This window comes from Oncorhynchus masou, unplaced genomic scaffold, assembly GCF_036934945.1.
Source record: "Oncorhynchus masou masou isolate Uvic2021 unplaced genomic scaffold, UVic_Omas_1.1 unplaced_scaffold_929, whole genome shotgun sequence".
Classification (NCBI taxonomy): Eukaryota; Metazoa; Chordata; class Actinopteri; order Salmoniformes; family Salmonidae; genus Oncorhynchus; species Oncorhynchus masou.
The window spans coordinates 55,178-82,500 of record NW_027015772.1 but is presented as its reverse complement, the minus strand read 5'-3'; the positions used below and the strand labels follow the sequence as shown (position 1 = coordinate 82,500).

Sequence of the window (27,323 nt, the reverse complement as noted above, 5' to 3'; positions counted from 1 at the left end):
GTAAGCAAGGCTTGAAATGATTAAGTTTTATTCAAATATTATATCTGTTTGGGATTCTTGCAGTCAATTTGCAGTCTACAAATCATTTGTAATTACGTTCTGACCCCCCCCCCCGACCATCCACTCAAGAAAAAAACATCCCGCAGCTCTGAATATAGTTGAGGAACAAGTTAAAGATTCAGAGGAAAGAGGAGTTAAAGGAAGAAGTACAAAGTGGTTGGGCCATTCTATAATTCAGCCTCCGACTTTCTATACACAACTTTCAAGTATAAATGCCTTGGGTTATTCAACCATTTTCAAATGATTAAAACTAGACTGTTAGGAAATGGAGAGGTAGATAAAAACATCAGCTAGCTAGAGGGACTCTTCTTGTTCTTTTCAACTTCTGTGGCACAGCCTTAGACCCAAGGAACCGGAATGACCTCAAAGAGAGGACGCCTCTGAGCCAGTCTTTAAAGACTGCTGGATACCATGCTGACAGTAGACCATTCATACTGTCCGTGATATTGACAGGTAAGTCACCAATCACAATGTAAACAACATTTCATATCAGAGTAGATCTTTGTTTGTTCACCATTTATTTTTATTTTTAAGTTTCTTACCTGAAGACGACACTGAATTCTCTTTCAGAAGCCCATTGACGGTTGCCATGGCAGCGGCTCCATTGATCTGACTGGCTGAGTGTATCATGCGGGCCTTGCAGCCTCCGCCCTCTGACCCCTGGACCAACAGGAAGTAGTGTCCGCTCTCACCCTTCACCTCCACATATGGAACTATGGCAAACCAAATAGGTCAAAATGAGTTGAAAATAAAGAACACACATCCAGATTATATGTAGAGAAAAAGCCATAGGAATGCCTAGGGATGTTTATATGGTATAAAGAGTGCCTTGGTTCTCCTTGTTGCCTTGATTCTGGTCGTTTAAATATTTATAGTTCCAATACAGTTAGTTCTGTGACGGTCGATCAAGGACCAACACAGAGACAATCTCTTTTCTCACACACGAGCTGTAGCTGACGATCCACATTCAGTACCTACCAGGCAGGGTCTTGGGTCTCTTAGACATGAAGTCCTTCCACTTCTGGGAGCTGAGCTGAGAGGCAGGGGGTAGAGCCATGGAGCTGACCGTACAGGATAGAGAGAACAGTGCCCCTACCTGGAGTATAAACCAAACACACCTCAAATCATTATTTGACATATCTAGAGCTTGAAACTAGAAGGTTCTATGTGCAAAAAGATAATTCTGAGAGAATTGTCTTTAAAGTTCTGAACCATAATTGGTTTGAATGGTGTCAACTATTTATATTTTGAACATAACATTTATTAGGGTATTTATAGTACCATATAGGTAGTGAACAAGGCTATGTCAATAATTACATTTCCATACAAATGCAGACCGAACCTTATAGTCCCAAGTTCTCCATTTGCATTCACCCCATGGCTGCTATGCTGCTGCTACTACTGCTACAACTACTCATACTGCTGCTGCTGCTACTACTACTAATACTGCTGCTACTACTAATACTGCTGCTACTACTACTACTACTACTGCTGCTGCTACTACTGCTACTGCTACTACTACCTGATAGTCACAGTATATTGAGTCACACACTGGAGTGATTGATGTACCTTTCCAGACAGTGATCTGAACTGATCAAGGAGCCGTTTGTCTCTCAGTGATTTGGAGGATAGTTCTCTGTCGTGATTGGTCAAGGGATGTAGAACACTGGGGATATGTATCTAGCAGTTTCTTATTACCTTTCATAAACTGGCTGGGTCGAGCCCTGAATGCTCATTGGCTGACAGCCGTGGTATATTCCAGGTATGACAAAACATGTATTTTACCTATTACACTCAACGGAACGACTTGATTAGTGTAGTGTCAACAACGCAGCCACTGCCAGCTAGCCTACTCCAGCAGTACTGTATCATTTCAATCATTTTAGTCAATAAGATTCTTGCTACGTAAGCTTAACTTTCTGAACATTCGAGACGTGTAGTCCACTTGTCATTCCAATCTCCTCTGCATTAGCGTAGCCTCTTCTGTAGCCTGTCAACTATGTGTCTATCTATCCCTGTTCTCTCCTCTCTGCACAGACCATACAAACGCTCCACACCGCGTGGCCGCGGCCACCCTAATCTGGTGGTCCCAGCGCGCACGACCCACGTGGAGTTCCAGGTCTCCGGTAGCCTCTGGAACTGCCGATCTGCGGCCAACAAGGCAGAGTTCATCTCAGCCTATGCCTCCCTCCAGTCCCTCGACTTCTTGGCACTGACGGAAACATGGATCACCACAGATAACACTGCTACTCCTACTGCTCTCTCTTCGTCCGCCCACGTGTTCTCGCACACCCCGAGAGCTTCTGGTCAGCGGGGTGGTGGCACCGGGATCCTCATCTCTCCCAAGTGGTCATTCTCTCTTTCTCCCCTTACCCATCTGTCTATCGCCTCCTTTGAATTCCATGCTGTCACAGTTACCAGCCCTTTCAAGCTTAACATCGTTATCATTTATCGCCCTCCAGGTTCCCTCGGAGAGTTCATCAATGAGCTTGATGCCTTGATAAGCTCCTTTCCTGAGGACGGCTCACCTCTCACAGTCCTGGGCGACTTTAACCTCCCCACGTCTACCTTTGACTCATTCCTCTCTGCCTCCTTCTTTCCACTCCTCTCCTCTTTTGACCTCACCCTCTCACCTTCCCCCCCTACTCACAAGGCAGGCAATACGCTCGACCTCATCTTTAATAGATGCTGTTCTTCCACTAACCTCATTGCAACTCCCCTCCAAGTCTCCGACCACTACCTTGTATCCTTTTCCCTCTCGCTCTCATCCAACACTTCCCACACTGCCCCTACTCGGATGGTATCGCGCCGTCCCAACCTTCGCTCTCTCTCCCCCGCTACTCTCTCCTCTTCCATCCTATCATCTCTTCCCTCTGCTCAAACCTTCTCCAACCTATCTCCTGATTCTGCCTCCTCAACCCTCCTCTCTTCCCTTTCTGCATCCTTTGACTCTCTATGTCCCCTATCCTCCAGGCCGGCTCGGTCCTCCCCTCCCGCTCCGTGGCTCGACGACTCATTGCGAGCTCACAGAACAGGGCTCCGGGCAGCCGAGCGGAAATGGAGGAAAACTCGCCTCCCTGCGGACCTGGCATCCTTTCACTCCCTCCTCTCTACATTTTCCTCCTCTGTCTCTGCTGCTAAAGCCACTTTCTACCACTCTAAATTCCAAGCATCTGCCTCTAACCATAGGAAGCTCTTTGCCACCTTCTCCTCCCTCTTGAATCCTCCTCCCCCTCCCCCCCCTCCTCCCTCTCCGCAGATGACTTCGTCAACCATTTTGAAAAGAAGGTCGACGACATCCGATCCTCGTTTGCTAAGTCAAACGACACCGCTGGTTCTGCTCACACTGCCCTACCCTGTGCTCTGACCTCTTTCTCCCCTCTCTCTCCAGATGAAATCTCGCTTCTTGTGACGGCCGGCCGCCCAACAACCTGCCCGCTTGACCCTATCCCCTCCTCTCTTCTCCAGACCATTTCCGGAGACCTTCTCCCTTACCTCACCTCGCTCATCAACTCATCCCTGACCGCTGGCTACGTCCCTTCCGTCTTCAAGAGAGCGACCCCTTCTGAAAAAACCTACACTCGATCCCTCCGATGTCAACAACTACAGACCAGTATCCCTTCTTTCTTTTCTCTCCAAAACTCTTGAACGTGCCGTCCTTGGCCAGCTCTCCCGCTATCTCTCTCAGAATGACCTTCTTGATCCAAATCAGTCAGGTTTCAAGACTAGTCATTCAACTGAGACTGCTCTTCTCTGTATCACGGAGGCGCTCCGCACTGCTAAAGCTAACTCTCTCTCCTCTGCTCTCATCCTTCTAGACCTATCGGCTGCCTTCGATACTGTGAACCATCAGATCCTCCTCTCCACCCTCTCCGAGTTGGGCATCTCCGGCGCGGCCCACGCTTGGATTGCGTCCTACCTGACAGGTCGCTCCTACCAGGTGGCGTGGCGAGAATCTGTCTCCTCACCACGCGCTCTCACCACTGGTGTCCCCCAGGGCTCTGTTCTAGGCCCTCTCCTATTCTCGCTATACACCAAGTCACTTGGCTCTGTCATAACCTCACATGGTCTCTCCTATCATTGCTATGCAGACGACACACAATTAATCTTCTCCTTTCCCCCTTCTGATGACCAGGTGGCGAATCGCATCTCTGCATGTCTGGCAGACATATCAGTGTGGATGACGGATCACCACCTCAAGCTGAACCTCGGCAAGACGGAGCTGCTCTTCCTCCCGGGGAAGGACTGCCCGTTCCATGATCTCGCCATCACGGTTGACAACTCCATTGTGTCCTCCTCCCAGAGCGCTAAGAACCTTGGCGTGATCCTGGACAACACCCTGTCGTTCTCAACTAACATCAAGGCGGTGGCCCGTTCCTGTAGGTTCATGCTCTACAACATCCGCAGAGTACGACCCTGCCTCACACAGGAAGCGGCGCAGGTCCTAATCCAGGCACTTGTCATCTCCCGTCTGGATTACTGCAACTCGCTGTTGGCTGGGCTCCCTGCCTGTGCCATTAAACCCCTACAACTCATCCAGAACGCCGCAGCCCGTCTGGTGTTCAACCTTCCCAAGTTCTCTCACGTCACCCCGCTCCTCCGCTCTCTCCACTGGCTTCCAGTTGAAGCTCGCATCCGCTACAAGACCATGGTGCTTGCCTACGGAGCTGTGAGGGGAACGGCACCGCAGTACCTCCAGGCTCTGATCAGGCCCTACACCCAAACAAGGGCACTGCGTTCATCCACCTCTGGCCTGCTCGCCTCCCTACCACTGAGGAAGTACAGTTCCCGCTCAGCCCAGTCAAAACTGTTCGCTGCTCTGGCCCCCAATGGTGGAACAAACTCCCTCACGACGCCAGGACAGCGGAGTCAATCACCACCTTCCGGAGACACCTGAAACCCCACCTCTTTAAGGAATACCTAGGATAGGATAAAGTAATCCTTCTCACCCCCCTTAAATGATTTAGATGCACTATTGTAAAGTGGCTGTTCCACTGGATGTCATAAGGTGAATTCACCAATTTGTAAGTCGCTCTGGATAAGAGCGTCTGCCAAATGACTTAAATGTAATGTAAATGTACCTGCTTTAATTATGTTGGTAACCAGTTTATAATAGCAATAAAGCACCTCGGAGGTTTGTGGTATATTGCCAATATACGGCAGGTAGCCTAGTGGTTAGAGCGTTGGGCCAGTAACCGAAAGGTTGCTCGATTGAATCCCTGAGCTGACAAGGTAAAAATCTGTCGTTCTGCCCCTGAACAAGGCAGTTAACACACTGTTCCTAGGCCCTCGTTTTGAATAAGAATTTGTTCTTAACTGACTTGCCAAGTTAAATAAAGGTTAAATAAATATACCACGGCTAAGGGCTGTAACCAGGCACTCTGCGTTGCGTCATGCAAAGAAAAGTCTTCAGCCGTGATATATTGGCTATATACCACACCCCCTCGGTGCTTATTGATGAATTATATTGTACATGACAGGTGTGAAACACTGGGGAGATGTATCCAGCTATTTCCTATTGCCTTTTATACTGTAAGGCTTGATCTGTTATTACTTCACACAATGACAGTAGAACAAGATCCTGTTCAGTCTACATGGAGATACAGTCACATGAGACCTGGCTAATCATTATCTAAGAACAAAGTTCATTATCCCCAAACCAGTTTCAAGGGTAAACCTGTTCAGAGAGTAAATCAATGACCATGTCTGTAGCCTGACTGTCTAGCAGGTCACATACAACTGTAACATTCTGGAAAGCCCCTTCCCTTAAACCAGCTGTGTGGTTAAATATCTCCAGTTGATAGATCTGAGAGCAACAGTTGATCTGAGATGTGGACACCTCAGTCATCAGCTGATGTGAAGGATACAGGTGAAACTCTGTGCTGGAACGGAGGAAGCTGGGAATATCTGACACCGTCACCAACTGAACCAGGTCTAGAACAGACCGGAAGTAATGGAACACCTGGAGAAAGAGGGGAGGAGATGAAGGGAGAAGAGAGAGAGAGAGAGAGCGAGAGAGAGAGGGTTAGAAAGAAGGGGATGAAAGGACACATACACACAACACAAGCTTTAGATGAAATATTACCGTAAAGCTGATATTATACACACAACACAAGCTTTAGATTGAAATATTACCGTAAAGCTTATATTATACACACAACACAAGCTTTAGATTAAAATATTACCGTAAAGCTGATATTATACACACAACACAAGCTTTAGATTGAAATATTACCGTAAAGCTGATATTATACACAAAACACAAGCTTTAGATTGAACTATTACCGTAAAGCTGCTATTACACACACAACACAAGCTTTAGATTGAAATATTACCGTAAAGCTGATATTATACACACAACACAAGCTTTAGATTGAAATATTACCGTAAAGCTGATATTATACACAGAACACAAGCTTTAGATTGAAATATTACCGTAAAGCTGATATTATACACAAAACACAAGCTTTAGATTGAACTATTACCGTAAAGCTGATATTATACACACAACACAAGCTTTAAATTGAAATATTACCGTAAAGCTGATATTATACACACAACACAAGCTTTAGATTGAAAGACGTTATGCTGATATTTAGTTGGCATGTTTCAGGACTTTCATTGACCTCTAACTTTACAGTAATGTCAGCGTTGTTCAACGACTGTATCAGGTATTATCAGACTGTGTGTGTAGCTAGGCCAGTTTAATAAGTAGCTGGCTTAGCTTTCACCCCCCTCCCCTCTCTCTGGCCCGGGATTAGCTCCACATCCCATTTCCCAAACAAGGGACAGAGACAGATCCTTCACAGGTCACCGTATAGAGATAGAATTCCATCGATGCAAAGGCTGCTTCCTGCTTTTCTCCTCAACCTCAGCCTTGCAAACTAAGAGGAGAAACTACCTAAATACTTTCATTAATAGCAACTCCAAGTAGGCCTGAAGCTAAGCTTCCTGAAAGTGCAGTGATGCATCTGCTTTAGGATGAGTCACATCTAAATACAGACATGGAGTTACAGCTGGCCTGGGAGTTACAGCTGGCCTGGGAGTTACAGCTGGCCTGGGAGTTACAGCTGGCCTGGGAGTTACAACTGGCCTGGGAGTTACAGCTGGCCTGGGAGTTACAGCTGGCCTGGGAGTTACAGCTGGCCTGGGAGTTACAGCTGGCCTGGCCTGGGAGTTACAGCTGGCCTGGGAGTTACAGCTGGCCTGGGAGTCACATCTAAATACAGACATGGAGTTACAGCTGGCCTGGGAGTTACAGCTGGCCTGGGAGTTACAGCTGGCCTGGCCTGGCAGTTACAGCTGGCCTGGGAGTTACAGCTGGCCTGGGAGTTACAGCTGGCCTGGGAGTTACAGCTGGCCTGGGAGTTACAGCTGGCCTGGCCTGGCCTGGGAGTTACAGCTGGCCTGGCCTGGGAGTTACAGCTGGCCTGGCCTGGCCTGGGAGTTACAGCTGGCCTGGGAGTTACAGCTGGCCTGGCCTGGGAGTTACAGCTGGCCTGGCCTGGGAGTTACAGCTGGCCTGGCCTGGGAGTTACAGCTGGCCTGGCCTGGGAGTTGCAGCTGGCCTGGCCTGGGAGTTGCAGCTGGCCTGGGAGTTACAGCTGGCCTGGCCTGGCCTGGGAGTTACAGCTGGCCTGGCCTGGCCTGGGAGTTACAGCTGGCCTGGCCTGGCCTGGGAGTTACAGCTGGCCTGGCCTGGGAGTTACAGCTGGCCTGGGAGTTACAGCTGGCCTGGGAGTTACAGCTGGCCTGGCCTGGGAGTTACAGCTGGCCTGGCCTGGGAGTTACAGCTGGCCTGGCCTGGGAGTTACAGCTGGCCTGGCCTGGGAGTTACAGCTGGCCTGGCCTGGGAGTTACAGCTGGCCTGGCCTGGGAGTTACAGCTGGCCTGGGAGTTACAGCTGGCCTGGCCTGGGAGTTACAGCTGGCCTGGGAGTTACAGCTGGCCTGGCCTGGGAGTTACAGCTGGCCTGGGAGTTACAGCTGGCCTGGGAGTTACAACTGGTATGGCCTGGCCTGGGAGTTACAACTGGTATGGCCTGGCCTGGGAGTTACAACTGGCCTGGCCTGGGAGTTACAGCTGGCCTGGCCTGGGAGTTACAACTGGCCTGGCCTGGGAGTTACAACTGGCCTGGGAGTTACAGCTCTGCCTTTGAGTTCACACTGAGGTTCTCTGGTGGGAATTGTCAGGAGCGAGGGGAGGCAAGAGGGGATTGGACATATGGTCCTGGGTTCTCTGAGAGGTGAATTCTTCATAGAGGGAGCAGCCAGACTACTATAGAGCCCTCTCCATTATCATACCAGGCCCACTGACTACTATAGAGCCTTCTCCATTATCATACCAGGCCCACTGACTACTACAGAGCATTCTCCATTATCATACCAGGCCCACTGACTACTATAGAGCATTCTCCATTATCATACCAGGCCCACTGACTACTATAGAGCCTTCTCCATTATCATACCAGGCCCACTGACTACTATAGAGCCTTCTCCATTATCATACCAGGCCCACTGACTACTATAGAGCCTTCTCCATTATCATACCAGGCCCACTGACTACTATAGAGCCTTCTCCATTATCATACCAGGCCCACTGACTACTATAGAGCCTTCTCCATTATCATACCAGGCCCACTGACTACTACAGAGCCTTCTCCATTATCATATCAGGCCCACTGACTACTATAGAGCCTCTCCATTATCATACCAGGCCCACTGACAACTACAGAGCCTTCTCCATTATCATACAAGGCCCACTGACTACTATAGAGCCTATATACACAGTACACCACACACACCATATCCCCTATCTAGTACACCACACACCATATCCCCTATCTAGTACACCACACACACACCATATCCCCTATATAGTACACTACACACACACCATATCCCCTATCCAGTACACCACACACACCATATCCCCTATCTAGTACACCACACACACCATAACCCCTATCTAGTACACCACACACACACCATATCCCCTATATAGTACACTACACACACACCATATCCCCTATCCAGTACACCACACACACCATATCCCCTATCTAGTACACCACACACACCATATCCCCTATCTAGAAGACCACACACCATATCCCCTATCCACACAGTACACCACACACACCATATCCCCTATCTAGTACACCACACACACCATATCCCCTATCCAGTACACCACACACACCATATCCCCTATCTAGTACACCACACACACCATATCCCCTATCAAGTAGACCACACACACCATATCCCCTATCTAGTAGACCACACACACCATATCCCCTATCTAGTAGACCACACACACCATATCCCCTATCTAGTAGACCACACACACCATATCCCCTATCTAGTACACCACACACACCATATCCCCTATCTAGTACACCACACACACCATATCCCATATCTAGTACACTACACACCCCCTATCCCCTATATAGTACACTACACACCCCCTATCCCCTATATAGTACACTACACACACCCTATCCCCTATATAGTTCACCACACACACCATATCCCATATACACACAGTACACCACAAACACCCTATCCCCTATCTAGTACACCACACACACCATATCCCCTATATAGTACACCACACACACCATATCCCCTATATAGTGCACTACTCAGACACCCTATTCCCTACAGTACACTACACACACCATATGCCCTATATAGTACACTACACACACCCTATCCCCTATATAGTACACTACACACACCCTATATAGTGCAGTACCTTGAACCTCCTCCACCACAACACCCACCTCTCTCCTTCAGTTCCACAGAGACAGCAGATGGTTAGTCATGGTCTCAACAACACCAATAAACACAGAACATCAGCACAATTACTTTCACCACAATCACACTCTCCCAGAACCACAATAATCATCATCATAGATACTGTCTGGCACGGAACAAAAAGGAATTTAACTAGCTAATCAATATGGGTGTTGTAAATCAGCTGTGTGTACCACGAGTAAACAGTCCAAGAGTTTAATAACTGAGCGTGTGTGTGTGTGTGTGTGTGTGTGTGTGTGTGTGTGTGTGTGTCCATTGCTACATAGAACAGCCATGATTCATCTGTAGTGGAAAACTCATTAGAGCAACACTCTTATGACAACAGAGCCTGGAGCGGAGAGACAGCAACATGGACACTAACTGAGCTCTCTGTCTCTCTGTCTCTCTCTCTCTCTCTCTCTCTCTCTCTCTGTCATTCTCGGTTTCTCCCTCTCTCTCTGTCATTCTCTCTGTTTCTCCCTCTCTCTCTGTCATTCTCTGTTTCTCCCTCTCTCTCTGTCATTCTCTCTGTTTCTCCCTCTCTCTGTCATTCTCTCTGTTTCTCCCTCTGTCTTCTCTCTGTTTCTCCCTCTGTCTTCTCTCTGTTTCTCCCTCTCTCTCTCTCTCTCTTCTCTCTGTTTCTCCCTCTCTCTCTGTCATTCTCTCTGTTTCTCCCTCTCTCTCTGTCATTCTCTCTGTTTCTCCCTCTCTCTCTGTCATTCTCTCTGTTTCTCCCTCTCTCTCTGTCATTCTCTCTGTTTCTCCCTCTCTCTCTGTCATTCTCTCTGTTTCTCCCTCTCTCTCTGTCATTCTCTCTGTTTCTCCCTCTCTCTCTGTCATTCTCTGTTTCTCCCTCTCTCTCTGTCACTCTCTGTTTCTCCCTCTCTCTCTGTCACTCTCTGTTTCTCCCTCTCTCTCTGTCATTCTCTCTGTTTCTCCCTCTCTCTCTGTCATTCTCTCTGTTTCTCCCTCTCTCTCTCTGTCTTCTCTCTGTTTCTCCCTCTCTCTCTGTCATTCTCTGTTTCTCCCTCTCCCCCTCTCTGTCATTCTCTCTGTTTCTCCCTCTCTCTCTGTCATTCTCTCTGTTTCTCCCTCTCTCTCTGTCATTCTCTCTGTTTCTCCCTCTCTCTCTCTGTTTCTCCCTCTCTCTCTGTCATTCTCTCTGTTTCTACCTCTCTCTCTCTGTTTCTCCCTCTCTCTCTGTCATTCTCTCTGTTTCTCCCTCTCTCTCTCTCTCTCTCTGACAGAAACACCAACCGTGTTAGATGGCTGAAGCTAAATATTTTATTTGTATTTTATTAAGGAGTGTTTTATTGAAAAAGTGTATTTCGTGGATGTTTGAACACCTTAAGGGTTCTGTAGGAGTGTAGGTTTGAGTCTGCTTTTAACCCCTAAAACAACTGATTGTATTAAAAGCTGTGTAAAAACACGTGTTTACAAGGCAGTGTCTCCGTGAGTAAAGATGCTTACTCTGGTGGTAGGACAGTGAGTCAGTAGCAAGTAGAACTGGAAGGTTGGAGGTAGGGTAGGACAGTGAGTCAGTAGCTGACAGAACTGGAAGGTTGGAGGTAGGGTAGGACCGTGAGTCAGTAGCAGACAGAACTGGAAGGTTGGAGGTAGGGTAGGACAGTGAGTCAGTAGCAGACAGAACTGGAAGGTTGGAGGTAGGGTAGGACAGTGAGTCAGTAGCAGACAGAACTGGAAGGTTGGAGGTAGGGTAGGACAGTGAGTCAGTAGCAGACAGAACTGGAAGGTTGGAGGTAGGGTAGGACAGTGAGTCAGTAGCAGACAGAACTGGAAGGTTGGAGGTAGGGTAGGACAGTGAGTCAGTAGCAGACAGAACTGGAAGGTTGGAGGTAGGACAGGACAGTGAGTCAGTAGCAGACAGAACTGGAAGGTTGGAGGTAGGGCAGGACAGTGAGTCAGTAGCATGTAGAACTGGAAGGTTGGAGGTAGGGTAGGACCGTGAATCAGTAGCAGACAGAACTGGAAGGTTGGAGGTAGGGTAGGACAGTGAGTCAGTAGCAGACAGAACTGGAAGGTTGGAGGTAGGGTAGGACAGTGAGTCAGTAGCAGACAGAACTGGAAGGTTGGAGGTAGGGTAGGACAGTGAGTCAGTAGCAGACAGAACTGGAAGGTTGGAGGTAGGGTAGGACAGTGAGTCAGTAGCAGACAGAACTGGAAGGTTGGAGGTAGGGTAGGACAGTGAGTCAGTAGCAGACAGAACTGGAAGGTTGGACGTAGGGCAGGACAGTGAGTCAGTAGCAGACAGAACTGGAAGGTTGGAGGTAGGGTAGGACAGTGAGTCAGTAGCAGACAGAACTGGAAGGTTGGAGGTAGGGTAGGACAGTGAGTCAGTAGCAAGTAGAACTGGAAGGTTGGAGGTAGGGTAGGACAGTGAGTCAGTAGCAGACAGAACTGGAAGGTTGGAGGTAGGGTAGGACAGTGAGTCAGTAGCAGACAGAACTGGAAGGTTGGAGGTAGGGTAGGACAGTGAGTCAGTAGCAAGTAGAACTGGAAGGTTGGAGGTAGGGTAGGGCAGTGAGTCAGTAGCAGACAGAACTGGAAGGTTGGAGGTAGGGTAGGACAGTGAGTCAGTAGCAGACAGAACTGGAAGGTAGGAGGTAGGGTAGGACAGTGAGTCAGTAGCAGACAGAACTGGAAGGTTGGAGGTAGGGCAGGACAGTGAGTCAGTAGCAGACAGAACTGGAAGGTTGGAGGTAGGGTAGGACAGTGAGTCAGTAGCAGACAGAACTGGAAGGTTGGAGGTAGGGTAGGACAGTGAGTCAGTAGCAGACAGAACTGGAAGGTTGGAGGTAGGGCAGGACAGTGAGTCAGTAGCAGACAGAACTGGAAGGTTGGAGGTAGGGTAGGACAGTGAGTCAGTAGCAGACAGAACTGGAAGGTTGGAGGTAGGGTAGGACAGTGAGTCAGTAGCAGACAGAACTGGAAGGTAGGAGGTAGGGTAGGACAGTGAGTCAGTAGCAGACAGGACGGGAAGGTTGGAGGTAGGGTAGGACAGTGAGTCAGTAGCAGACAGAACTGGAAGGTTGGAGGTAGGGTAGGACAGTGAGTCAGTAGCAGACAGAACTGGAAGGTTGGAGGTAGGACAGGACAGTGAGTCAGTAGCAGACAGAACTGGAAGGTTGGAGGTAGGACAGGACAGTGAGTCAGTAGCAGACAGAACTGGAAGGTTGGAGGTAGGGCAGGACAGTGAGTCAGTAGCAGACAGAACTGGAAGGTTGGAGGTAGGGCAGGACAGTGAGTCAGTAGCAGACAGAACTGGAAGGTTGGAGGTAGGGTAGGACAGTGAGTCAGTAGCAGACAGAACTGGAAGGTTGGAGGTAGGACAGGACAGTGAGTCAGTAGCAGACAGAACTGGAAGGTTGGAGGTAGGACAGGACAGTGAGTCAGTAGCAGACAGAACTGGAAGGTTGGAGGTAGGGCAGGACAGTGAGTCAGTAGCAGACAGAACTGGAAGGTTGGAGGTAGGGTAGGACAGTGAGTCAGTAGCAGACAGAACTGGAAGGTTGGAGGTAGGGTAGGACAGTGAGTCAGTAGCAGACAGAACTGGAAGGTAGGAGGTAGGGTAGGACAGTGAGTCAGTAGCAGACAGGACGGGAAGGTTGGAGGTAGGGTAGGACAGTGAGTCAGTAGCAGACAGAACTGGAAGGTTGGAGGTAGGACAGGACAGTGAGTCAGTAGCAGACAGAACTGGAAGGTTGGAGGTAGGACAGGACAGTGAGTCAGTAGCAGACAGAACTGGAAGGTTGGAGGTAGGACAGGACAGTGAGTCAGTAGCAGACAGAACTGGAAGGTTGGAGGTAGGGCAGGACAGTGAGTCAGTAGCAGACAGAACTGGAAGGTTGGAGGTAGGGTAGGACAGTGAGTCAGTAGCAGACAGAACTGGAAGGTTGGAGGTAGGACAGGACAGTGAGTCAGTAGCAGACAGAACTGGAAGGTTGGAGGTAGGGCAGGACAGTGAGTCAGTAGCAGACAGAACTGGAAGGTTGGAGGTAGGACAGGACAGTGAGTCAGTAGCAGACAGAACTGGAAGGTTGGAGGTAGGACAGGACAGTGAGTCAGTAGCAGACAGAACTGGAAGGTTGGAGGTAGGGTAGGACAGTGAGTCAGTAGCTGACAGAACTGGAAGGTTGGAGGTAGGGTAGGACAGTGAGTCAGTAGCAGACAGAACTGGAAGGTTGGAGGTAGGGTAGGACAGTGAGTCAGTAGCAGACAGAACTGGAAGGTTGGAGGTAGGGTAGGACAGTGAGTCAGTAGCAGACAGAACTGGAAGGTTGGAGGTAGGGTAGGGTAGGACAGTGAGTCAGTAGCAGACAGAACTGGAAGGTTGGAGGTAGGGTAGGACAGTGAGTCAGTAGCAGACAGAACTGGAAGGTTGGAGGTAGGGTAGGGTAGGACAGTGAGTCAGTAGCAGACAGAACTGGAAGGTTGGAGGTAGGGTAGGACAGTGAGTCAGTAGCAGACAGAACTGGAAGGTTGGAGGTAGGGTAGGACAGTGAGTCAGTAGCAGACAGAACTGGAAGGTAGGAGGTAGGGCAGGACAGTGAGTCAGTAGCTGACAGAACTGGAAGGTAGGAGGTAGGGTAGGACAGTGAGTCAGTAGCTGACAGTGGCCAGACTACAGTGACACACTAGTTGTCTGGTTAGTCAGAGAAGGATAGGACTACTCACCTCCGACTGTAGACTGTGGTCAGAGTTTGTCTGGGAGGGGAGGGAAGGATATGTTAGGATAGGATAAGGTGGGGTAGGATAGTATAAGGTGGGGTAGTTTAGGATAAGGTGGGGTAGGATAGGATAAGGTAGGATAGGATAGGATAGGGTGGGGTAGGATGAGGTGGGGTAGTATAGGATAGGGTGGGGTAGGATTGGATAGGATAAGGTGGGGTAGGATCGGGTGGGGTAGATTCGGATAGGGTGGGGTAGGTTCGGGTGGGGTAGGATAGGATAAGGTGGGGTAGGATCGGGTGGGGTAGGATCGGATAGGGTGGGGTAGGTTCGGGTGGGGTAGGATAGGATAAGGTGGGGTAGGATCGGATAGGGTGGGGTAGGTTCGGGTGGGGTGGGGTAGGATAAGGTGGGGTAGGTTAGGGTGGGGTAGGATCGGATAAGGTGGGGTGGGGTAGGTTTGGGTGGGGTAGGATAGGATAAGGTGGGGTAGGTTAGGGTAGGATCAGATAGGGTGGGGTAGGATAAGGTGGGGAGTAGGACTACTCACCTCTAAGTGTAGCTTGTGGTCAGAGTTGTTATGGGATCCTGGAGTAGAAGGCAGCAGGCTGTACCGTGTCTCTCTGTCCTGGGCTCGGAGGGAGAAGCCTTCAAACCTCACCTCAGAGGCAAACTGTTAGACCGCACAGGAGAGAAATCAATAGGACAGCATCGTTAGTGAACTCAAACTGGGTTTCCATTTTAGAAAAGAGATTTCCCAAGACAGCCTGTTCTCACTGTAATTAGAGCCGCCCCTCCACTCTAACCACTAGGCTACCCTGCCGCCCCTCCACTCTAACCACTAGGCTACCCTGCCGCCCCTCCACTCTAACCACTAGGCTACCCTGCCGCCCCTCCACTCTAACCACTAGGCTACCCTGCCGCCCCTCCACTCTAACCACTAGGCTACCCTGCCGCCCCTCCACTCTAACCACTAGGCTACCCTGCAGCCCCTCCACTCTAACCACTAGGCTACCCTGCCGCCCCTCCACTCTAACCACTAGGCTACCCTGCAGCCCCTCCACTCTAACCACTAGGCTACCTGCCGCCCCTCCACTCTAACCACTAGGCTACCCTGCAGCCCCTCCACTCTAACCACTAGGCTACCTGCCATCCCTACACTCTAACCACTAGGCTACCTGCCGCCCCTCCACTCTAACCACTCTAACCACTAGGCTCCCACTAGGCTACCCTGCCGCCCCTCCACTCTAACCACTAGGCTACCCTGCCCCCCTCCACTCTAACCACTAGGCTACCCTGCCGCCCCTCCACTCTAACCACTAGGCTACCCTGCCGCCCCTCCACTAGGCTACCCTGCCGCCCTCCACTCTAACCACTAGGCTACCCTGCCGCCCCTCCACTCTAACCACTAGGCTCCCTGCAGCCCCTCCACTCTAACCACTAGGCTACCTGCCGCCCCTCCACTCTAACCAATAGGCTACCCTGCCGCCCCTACACTCTAACCACTAGGCTGCCTGCCTGCCCCTACACTCTAACCACTAGGCTACCTGCCTGCCCCTACACTCTAACCACTAGGCTACCTGCCGCCCCTCCACTCTAACCACTAGGCTGCCTGCCTGCCCCTACACTCTAACCACTAGGCTACCCTGCCGTCCCTACACTCTAACCACTAGGCTACCTGCCATCCCTACACTCTAACCACTAGGCTACCTGCCGCCCCTCCACTCTAACCACTAGGCTCCCTGCCGCCCCTCCACTCTAACCACTAGGCTACCCTGCCGCCCCTCCACTCTAACCACTAGGCTACCCTGCCGCCCCTCCACTCTAACCACTAGGCTACCCTGCCGCCCCTCCACTCTAACCACTAGGCTACCCTGCCGCCCCTCCACTCTAACCACTAGGCTCCCTGCAGCCCCTCCACTCTAACCACTAGGCTACCTGCCGCCCCTCCACTCTAACCACTAGGCTACCCTGCCGCCCCACTCTAACCACTCCTGCCTGCCCCTAACCTAACCACTAGGCTACCTGCCTGCCCCTACACTCTAACCACTAGGCTACCCCGCCCCTGCTGCCTGCCTGCCCTACACTCTAACCACTAGGCTACCCTGCCGTCCCTACACTCTAACCACTAGGCTACCCTGCCGTCCCTACACTCTAACCACTAGGCTACCCTGCCCTCCACTCTAACCACTAGGCTACCCTGCCACACTCTAACCACTAGGCTACCCTGCCGTCCCTACACTCTAACCACTAGGCTACCCTGCCGTCCCTAACCACTCTAACCAACCACTAGGCTACCCTGCCGTCCCTACACTCTAACCACTAGGCTACCTGCCGTCCCTACACTCTAACCACTAGGCTACCCTGCCGTCCCTACACTCTAACCACTAGGCTACCCTGCCGTCCCTACACTCTAACCACTAGGCTACCCTGCCGTCCCTACACTCTAACCACTAGGCTACCCTGCCGTCCCTACACTCTAACCACTAGGCTACCCTGCCGTCCCTACACTCTAACCACTAGGCTACCCTGGTCCCTACCTCTAACCACTAGGCTACCCTGTCCCTACACTCTAACCACTAGGCTACCCTGCCGTCCCTACACTCTAACCACTAGGCTGCCTGCCTGCCGTCCCTACACTCTAACCACTAGGCTACCTGCCGTCCCTACACTCTAACCACTAGGCTACCTGCCGTCCCTACACTCTAACCACTAGGCTACCTGCCGTCCCTACACTCTAACCACTAGGCTACCCTGCCGTCCCTACACTCTAACCACTAGGCTACCCTAGATTACATTTGCTTTTTTTGATGACTATAATTTCATTCCGTCACCATCTCATCTGTATAGAGCCTTTGCTGTCTTGACAAAATCCATATTTTATTAGTTCTTTCAAGGAAATAAGGCACACTTGTATGACTGCTGAATAGCAACGATCAATCACTTAGATCATGTATTTTCCGATAGAGATTCCTTTGAAGCAACTGCCCTCTATCCCTCTCAATCGCACGTTCTTCTGTATCTTCTCTTGCACCACACAGACCGGACAAGTAGGCGAGCAATGGATTATGGTCAATGTAGTTAATTAACATGTAATGTAGAATATTGGCCTGTTGGAAACTACAACTCCCTACTACATTGCACAGTTGGGCTTGATCAAGTTTATCTCTAGAGAAACTGCGCATTGATCTCACCCCCCCCCCCCCAAAAAAAAATGGAATTAAAATAATTGAACAGATATTTTTATTAAGTTGTTCTGTCCTTGAGCGGTTGTCTAATAATGTTCTGTATTATGTCATGTTTCATGTTCTGTGTTGGACCCCAGGAAGCTACAGCTAATTTCCTTTAAGTCTACACATTTTGCCATGTGGTGGGGAGACATTTCTTCCATTTTAAAGCACATTCTCTGTAAGTCTACACATTTTGCCATGGGGTGGGGAGACATTTCTTCCATTTTAAAGCACATTCTCTGTAAGTCTACACATTTTGCCATGGGGTGGGGAGACATTTCTTCCATTTTAAAGTACATTCTCTGTAAGTCTTGGGATCATTAAGGGCTTTCTCCTGGCAACCCTTCCAAAGAGCCTGTGGAGGTGGAGGTGGAGTCTGATGGGGCTTTCATCTGGCAACCCTTCCAAAGAGCCTGTGGATGTGGAGGTGGAGTCTGATGGGACTTTCATCTGGCAACCCTTCCAAAGAGCCTGTGGAGGTGGAGTCTGATGGGGCTTTCATCTGGCAACCCTTCCAAAGAGCCTGTGGATGTGGAGGTGGAGTCTGATGGGACTTTCATCTGGCAACCCTTCCAAAGAGCCTGTGGAGGTGGAGTCTGATGGGGCTTTCATCTGGCAACCCTTCCAAAGAGCCTGTGGAGGTGGAGTCTGATGGGGCTTTCATCTGGCAACCCTTCCAAAGAGCCTGTGGAGGTGGAGTCTGATGGGGCTTTCATCTGGCAACCCTTCCAAAGAGCCTGTGGATGTGGAGTCTGATGGGGCTTTCTCCTGGCAACCCTTCCAAAGAGCCTGTGGAGGTGGATTCTGATGGGGCTTTCATCTGGCAACCCTTCCAAAGAGCCTGTGAATGTGGAGGTGGAGTCTGATGGTGCTTTCATCTGGCAACCCTTCCAAAGAGCCTGTGGATGTGGAGGTGGAGTCTGATGGGGCTTTCATCTGGCAACCCTTCCAAAGAGCCTGTGGATGTGGAGGTGGAGTCTGATGGGACTTTCATCTGGCAACCCTTCCAAAGAGCCTGTGGAGGTGGAGTCTGATGGGGCTTTCATCTGGCAACCCTTCCAAAGAGCCTGTGGAGGTGGAGTCTGATGGGGCTTTCATCTGGCAACCCTTCCAAAGAGCCTGTGGATGTGGAGTCTGATGGGGCTTTCTCCTGGCAACCCTTCCAAAGAGCCTGTGGAGGTGGATTCTGATGGGGCTTTCATCTGGCAACCCTTCCAAAGAGCCTGTGAATGTGGAGGTGGAGTCTGATGGTGCTTTCATCTGGCAACCCTTCCAAAGAGCCTGTGGATGTGGAGGTGGAGTCTGATGGGGCTTTCATCTGGCAACCCTTCCAAAGAGCCTGTGGATGTGGAGGTGGAGTCTGATGGTGCTTTCATCTGGCAACCCTTCCAAAGAGCCTGTGGAGGTGGAGTCTGATGGGGCTTTCATCTGGCAACCCTTCCAAAGAGCCTGTGGAGGTGGAGTCTGATGGGGCTTTCATCTGGCAACCCTTCCAAAGAGCCTGTGGAGGTGGAGTCTGATGGGGCTTTCTCCTGGCAACGCTTCCAAAGAGCCTGTGGATGTGGAGGTGGAGTCTGATGGTGCTTTCATCTGGCAACCCTTCCAAAGAGCCTGTGGAGGTGGAGTCTGATGGGGCTTTCATCTGGCAACCCTTCCAAAGAGCCTGTGGATGTGGAGTCTGATGGGGCTTTCTCCTGGCAACCCTTCCAAAGAGCCTGTGGAGGTGGATTCTGATGGGGCTTTCATCTGGCAACCCTTCCAAAGAGCCTGTGAATGTGGAGGTGGAGTCTGATGGTGCTTTCATCTGGCAACCCTTCCAAAGAGCCTGTGGATGTGGAGGTGGAGTCTGATGGGGCTTTCATCTGGCAACCCTTCCAAAGAGCCTGTGGATGTGGAGGTGGAGTCTGATGGGGCTTTCATCTGGCAACCCTTCCAAAGAGCCTGTGGATGTGGAGTCTGATGGGGCTTTTATCTGGCAACCCTTCCAAAGAGCCTGTGGATGTGGAGTCTGATGGTGCTTTCATCTGGCAACCCTTCCAAAGAGCCTGTGGATGTGGAGGTAGAGTCTGATGGTGCTTTCATCTGGCAACCCTTCCAAAGAGCCTGTGGATGTGGAGTCTGATGGTGCTTTCATCTGGCAACCCTTCCAAAGAGCCTGTGGATGTGGAGGTAGAGTCTGATGGTGCTTTCATCTGGCAACCCTTCCAAAGAGCCTGTGGATGTGGAGTCTGATGGTGCTTTCATCTGGCAACCCTTCCAAAGAGCCTGTGGATGTGGAGGTAGAGTCTGATGGGGCTTTCATCTGGCAACCCTTCCAAAGAGCCTGTGGAGGTGGAGGTGGAGTCTGATGGGGCTTTCATCTGGCAACCCTTCCAAAGAGCCTGTGGATGTGGAGTCTGATGGTGCTTTCATCTGGCAACCCTTCCAAAGAGCCTGTGGAGGTGGAGTCTGATGGGGCTTTCTTCTGGCAACCCTTCCAAAGAGCCTGTGGAGGTGGAGTCTGATGGTGCTTTCATCTGGCAACCCTTCCAAAGAGCCTGTGTAGGTGGAGTCTGATGGGGCTTTCTTCTGGCAACCCTTCCAAAGAGCCTGTGTAGGTGGAGTCTGATGGGGCTTTCTTCTGGCAACCCTTCCAAAGAGCCTGTGTAGGTGGAGTCTGATGGGGCTTTCTTCTGGCAACCCTTCCAAAGAGCCTGTGTAGGTGGAGTCTGATGGGGCTTTCTTCTGGCAACCCTTCCAAAGAGCCTGTGGATGTGGAGGTAGAGTCTGATGGTGCTTTTTTAAACCTGGTGACCCCGAGACGCCACGAAGGACTGCAATTCTTTCAGTGATTCTTGGGGATTTTGTTGCTTCTCTCACCATCCTCCTCCCTTCCTGGGGGGCAAAATGCATTTGCATCCTCGACCCGTGAGGTTTTACATTTACATTTAAGCCATTTAGCAGACGCTCTTATCCAGAGCGACTTACAAATTGGTGAATTCACGTTTTCAACTGTACCATATCTTTTGAATGTTTTAATAACTGCCCCAGCAGTGCTCAGTGGTATATTCAATTGTTTGTGGATCTTCTTATAGCCATTACCAGATTTGAGAAGGTCTTACGACCATCTATCCCTTTTGAACTGCCAGGTCTTTTCTTCATGGTGTTGAATGACAAAGGGATATTACATGAGTGTTCTCATTTTTATACCCTAGTGAAACAGGAAGTGATGTAATGGCTCAATATAGTTCCTTAACACTTAGATAAACTTTAATAAGTGGAATATAATTCCTGGTTTAATTTTGGTAGATGTTAATTACAATAATATTTAAGGGTGCCATTAATTGTGAAACGTTGATTTGCAGGACATTGATTTTTAATTAAATCAATAAATTATTTTGTTGGGGTTCATTGAAACATTAATACAGTACAGTATTTTTCACACGTTGGTATTTTGAGTTTATCTCCATAATTAGATTGTTTATATTTTTTAAATATTGTTTGTGCATTGCCAGTCAGGGTGTCAGTCATTTTGGAGCCGACAGTATATGTATATACAGTGGGGCAAAAAGGTATTTAGTCAGCCACCAATTGTGCATGTTCTCCCACTTAAAAAGATGAGAGGCCTGTAATTTTCATCATAGGTACACTTCAACTATGACAGACAAAATGAGAAGAAAAAAAAATCCAGAAAAATCACATTGTAGGATTTTTAATGAATTTATTTGCAAATTATGGTGGAAAATAAGTATTCACAACGCGTCTATCAACTCTCATTGAGTACAAGCAGTACCAAGGCGGATCTACAATCAATAACGGCTGAGTCATAAGAGACTGGGGTTTGGGTTCAGGGCCAGGCACAGCCTGTTCTCATGCCCCCCCTTTGTGCCAGTCAGGGGGCTGGGTGAAGAGGTGAGTAACCCTGGCATGGTCCAGCGTGCTAGCCAGGGGACTCTGGATTTGCAGTGACCCTTAACCCCTGACTCTAGGCCCAGAAAGGCCTCCAGACAGAAGAGCCCATCATTACAGCCCTAGGCTTGGCACACACTGAGCACCCTGACCCACACATGACCCCTATACATTCTCCTAGGGCGGCATAATCTACAGAGCATTCAGAAAGTATTCAGGCCACTTCCTTTTTTCCACATTTTGTTACATTACAGCCTCTTCCCCCTCAGGAGACTGAAAAGATTAGGCATGGGTCCTCAGATCCTCAAACAGTTCTACAGCTGCACCATCGAGAGCATCCTGACTGGTTGCATCACTGCCTGGTCGGCAACTGCTCGGCCTCCGACCGCAAGGCACTACAAAGGGTAGTGTGTATGGCCCAGTACATCACTGGGGCCAAGCTTCCTGCCATCCAGAACCTCTATACCAGGCGGTGTCAGAGGAAGGCCCTAAAAATGGTCAAAGACTCCAGCCACCCTAGTCATGGACTGTTCTCTCTGCTACCACACGGCAAGCGGTACCGGAGCACGAAGTCTATGTCCAAGAGGCTTCTAAACAGCTTCTACCCCCAAGCCATAAGACTCCTGAACATCTAATCAAATGACTATTTGCATTGCCCCCCTCCCTCTTTTACACTGCTGCTACTCTCTGTTTATTATCCATGCATAGTCACTTTAACTCTACCTTAATGTACATTACCTCGACTAACTGGTGCCCCTGCACATTGACTCCGTACCGGTACCCCCTGCATATAGCCTCCACATTGACTCTGTACTGGTATCCCCTGTATATAGCCCCCACATTGACTCTGTACCGGTACCCCCTGTATATTAACCTCCACATTCACTCTGTACCGTAACACCCTGTATATATCCTCCACATTGACTCTGTACCGTAACACCCTGTGTATAGCCTCCACATTGACTCTGTACCGTAACACCCTGTATATAGCCTCCACATTGACTCTGTACTGTAACACCCTGTATATAGCCTCCACATTGACTCTGTACCGTAACACCCTGTATATAGCCTCCACATTGACTCTGTACCGTAACACCCTGTATATAGCCTCCACATTGACTCTGTACCGTAACACCCTGTATATAGCCTCCACATTGACTCTGTACCGTAACACCCTGTATATAGCCTCCACATTGACTCTGTACCGTAACACCCTGTATATAGCCTCCACATTGACTCTGTACCGTAACACCCTGTATATAGCCTCCACATTGACTCTGTACCGTAACACCCTATATATAGCCTCCACATTGACTCTGTACCGTAACACCCTGTATATAGCCTCCACATTGACTCTATTTTACTGCTGCTCTTTTTGTCTTACTTTTATTTCTTATTCTTTTAATTATTCTTTTTTTTTATTCTTAAAACTGCATTGTTGGTAAGGGCTTGTTAGTAAGCATTTCACTGTAAGGTCTAAACCTGTTGTATTTGACACGTGATAAATAAAATTGATTTGATTTATTCTAAAATGAATTAAATAAAAAAATGTCTCAATCTACACATAATACCCCATAATGACAAAGCAAAAACAGTTTAGAAATGTTAGCAAATGTATTAAATATAAAAACCAGAAATGCCTTATTTACCTAAATATTCAGACACTTTTCTATGAGACTTGAAATTGAGTTCTGGTGCATTTTGTTTTATTTTTTTTATTTAACCTTAATTTAACTGTTTCCATTGATCATTCTTGAGATGTTTCTACAACTTGGAGTCCACCGGTCTTAAATTCAATTGATTGGACAAGATTTGGAAAGGCCTGTCTATATGGTCCTACAGTTGACAGTGCATGTCAGAGGAAACACCAAGCCATGAGGTCAAAGGAATTGTCCGTAGAGCTAACGGGACAGGATTGTGTCGAGGCACAGATCTGGGGAAGGGTACCAAACAATTTCTGCAGCATTGAAGGTCCCCAAGAACACAGTGGCCTCCGTCATTCTTAAATGGAAGAAGTTTGGAACCACCAAGACTCTTCCTACAGCTTGCCGCCCGGCCAAACTGAGCAATCAGGGGAGAAGGGCCCTTGGTCAGGGAGGTGACCAAGAACCCGATGGTCACTCTGACAGAACTCCAGAGTTCCTCTGTGGAAGCCACTCCTCAGTAAAAGACACACAAAAGCCTGCATAGAGTTTGGCAAAAGGCACCTAAATATTCTCAGACCATGAGAAACAAGATTCTCTGGTCTGATGTAACCAAGATTGAACTCTTTGGCCTGAATGCCAAGTGTCACATTTGGAGGAAACCTGGCACCATCCCTACGGTGCAGCATGGTGGCAGCATCATGCCGTGGGGATGTTTTTCAGCGGCAGGGACTGGGAGACTAGTCAGGATCAAGGGAAAGATGAACGGAGTAAATTACAGAGAGATCCTTGATGAAAACCTGCTCCAGATCGCTCAGCACCTCAGACTGGGGCGAAGGTTCACCTTCCAACAGGACGACTCTATGCAAACAGCCAAGACAACGCAGGAGTGGCTTCTGGACAAGTCTCTGAATGTCCTTGAGTGGCCCAGCCAGAGCCTGGACCTGAACCTGATCGAACATCTCTAGAGAGACCTGAAAATAGCTGTGCAGTGACATTCCCCATCCAACCTGACAGAGCTTGAGAGGATCTGCAGAGAAGAATGGGAGAAACTCCCCAAATGCAGGTGTGCCAAGCTTGTAGCGTCATACCCAAGAAGACTCGAGGCTGTAATCGCTGTCAAAGGTGCTTTAACAAAGTACTGAGTAAAGGATCTGAATATTTATCTAAATGTGATATTTCTGTTATTTTATTGTTAATAAATTTGCAAAAAAAATCTAAACCTGTTTTTGCTTTGTCATTATGGGGTTGTGTGTGCAGATGGGGGGGGGGGGGGGCAATTTAATCCATTTTAGAATAAGGCTGTAACGTAACAAAATGTGGAAAAGGTCAATACCTTCAGAATGCACTGTTCATCATATTGTAATAGTTAAAATACACCCACTTTCCTTTCATGTTGCTGATTTACTAACAAACACCCCCTAGTGGTCAAGTATATAGATACAACAGTCAAAACACTTGTAAAAACCATTCTGACTGACTAAATAATCTTACCTTTTTCTCTCTGATGAGAACACCTCCTCTCCATAACTCCCTCTCATCAATACAGGCCATGATGTTACTGGGATGTACTACTCTGGCTGACAGGTTAGAGGCTGGCTTCTGCCACCTGGAGGAACAAGCAAAAGAAAGATAAACTGATGTCTATCTGTGTATTTCCCCATTTAACAACTCTATGCTGCCCTCTAGTGGTACAATGGAGATCACACAGGTAGAACTGTTGGGAGGATTCCAGTGTCAACTGGGCTTGTCATTTTGTATAATAGTTCTTTGTTCTTACCCAGCTTGGTGTTCAGTCACTATGGTCATCTTGGCTGTGTGCCATGTCTGCATGTGTTTCAACGAGCCAATCACAGGGAGGAAGTCCTTCAGCTTTGGAGCTTCTTCAGCAAAACCCAGAAATATCACATCGAACAGAGCTTTTCCTGCGGGAGAAACAGTCAGTCATAAAACACCTAGTAAACTGACACAAATATTACATCTAGGAGAAACAGAGTCAGCTATAAAACACCTAGTAAACTGAGCTATAAAACACCTAGTAAACTGACAAATATTACATCTTGGAGAAACAGTCAGCCATAAAACACCTAGTAAACTGACAAATATTACATCTAGGAGAAACAGTCAGCCATAAAACACCTAGTAAAGTGACAAATATTACATCTAGGAGAAACAGTCAGCCATAAAACACCTAGTAAACTGACACAAATATTACATCTAGGAGAAACAGCGTCAGCTATAAAACACCTAGTAAACTGACACAAATATTACATCTAGGAGAAACAGAGTCAGCTATAAAACACCTAGTAAACTGACAAATATTACATCTAGGAGAAACAGAGTCAGCTATAAAACACCTAGTAAACTGACAAATATTACATCTAGGAGAAACAGTCAGCTATAAAACACCTAGTAAACTGACACAAATATCAGATCTAGCAGAGCTTTTCCTGGGAGAGAAAGAGGGGAACAGAGTCAGCTATAAAACACAACACAAGCCACGGCATGTAGGAAATATAGAGAACTCCTGTATAAGATATATAGAGGAATCTGTCTCGGTCTGGCCAAATGAACCAAGGTGAATGGAGTGAGTTACCTGGAGGGGGAAGCTTGTCTGTTAACAGGTGTAATCCCTCTGCTGCCTCTTCATACAACCTGCAGTCATCACAAATCAGAACTTTATTCATACAACTATTCACCCCTGACAGGGCACTACCTTCAATACAGCCAGGAAATGTGATATTGAGAAGTTCTACAACATCTCAGAGGAAATCAGGTCAACTTTGTATGTTTGCTTAAACACTAGAGAAATAGTATTATGGAAGAGCACAGAGCTGGGATGTGCAACAGAATTAAAACAGGGCTCTATGCTGACCTGTTTCTCCTAAGTTGAAACATTTAGGAGCACAAAAATAAAATATTTGAGAAAGAGTGTTTTAATGATAAGAAATTACTAGACGTTTTTTGGGGTGTTCTATGATAAATCAAGCACAATGTACCCTCAAATATTTGAGTCACTTAGGCGAGACAAAAATGTTCAGCTGGCCCTTTAAGGGCGGGAGGTTGCCGTGGTAACGGTGAAACTCACATGTCTGACTGAGTCCGAATCTCCAGGTCACTTCACACTTGTACATTTTACTCGCACATGTGCTCATACTTGACTTTTGCCGTTCGGCCACACATCTATTTTTAGTTGTCAATGTAAGTCACCACCTTCCGGAGACACCTGAAACCCCACCTCTTCAAGGAATACCTAGGATAGGATAAAGTAATCCTTCTCACCCCCCCCCCCCTTAAATGATTTAGATGCACTATTGTAAAGTGGCTGTTCCACTGGATGTCAGAAGGTGAATTCACCAATTTGTAAGTCGCTCTGGATAAGAGCGTCTGCTAAATGACTTAAATGTAATGTAATGTAAATGTAAGTCTAATGGTGGCACTGTAGAGCCCTGTGAACATCACTCATACTGTGTCTGCTGTGGGTCAGGCTGGTCACTCTTCTCCTCCTGCTCATCCAGAGCACTGAGACAGGCCTCCATAGTCCTGGGGCTTTCCTCCTGCTCATCGTTCTTCTGACAACTACCCAGCTCCTCCCACTCTGTACTGCAGAACTACAACCAGAAACAGCAAGGATGGCAGTCAGTCAATGTGGTCAATAGGTGATGACAGGCAGCCAATAGGTGATGACAGTCAGCCAATAGGTGATGACAGTCAGCCAATAGGTGATGACAGTCAGCCAATAGGTGATGACAGTCAGCCAATAGGTGATGACAGTCAGCCAATAGGTGATGACAGTCAGCCAATAGGTGATGACAGTCAGCCAATAGGTGATGACAGTCAGCCAATGTGGTGGATAGGTTTGAGGACCCCCCCAAAGAAACAGAAGACTGTGATGAATGTGTCATGTATGACTGATGAAATGGTTGGATGTTGTGTTCAACAGTAGAAGCTGCTTGCGGAGCAGGACATAGGCAGACATCTCCACATCTCCACAAACACAAAGCAGGACA

General features: G+C 48.6%; 1 protein-coding gene across 1 annotated transcript in view; it reads right to left on the bottom strand.

Annotated features, from left to right (window-relative positions):
* Positions 1–27,323, bottom strand: part of LOC135538189 (mdm2-binding protein-like) — a 75,846-nt gene that overhangs the window by 46,237 nt on the left and 2,286 nt on the right. Inside the window, exons 4-12 of the mRNA XM_064964155.1 lie at positions 26,782–26,924; positions 25,910–25,968; positions 25,094–25,238; positions 24,808–24,922; positions 15,103–15,225; positions 5,928–6,022; positions 1,630–1,696; positions 1,039–1,156; positions 603–773 (exon numbers count right to left, since the gene is read on the bottom strand). Of these exons, the coding sequence (XP_064820227.1) occupies positions 603–773; positions 1,039–1,156; positions 1,630–1,696; positions 5,928–6,022; positions 15,103–15,225; positions 24,808–24,922; positions 25,094–25,238; positions 25,910–25,968; positions 26,782–26,924 (1,036 nt within the window). The remainder of the gene's footprint in view (positions 1–602; positions 774–1,038; positions 1,157–1,629; positions 1,697–5,927; positions 6,023–15,102; positions 15,226–24,807; positions 24,923–25,093; positions 25,239–25,909; positions 25,969–26,781; positions 26,925–27,323) is intronic.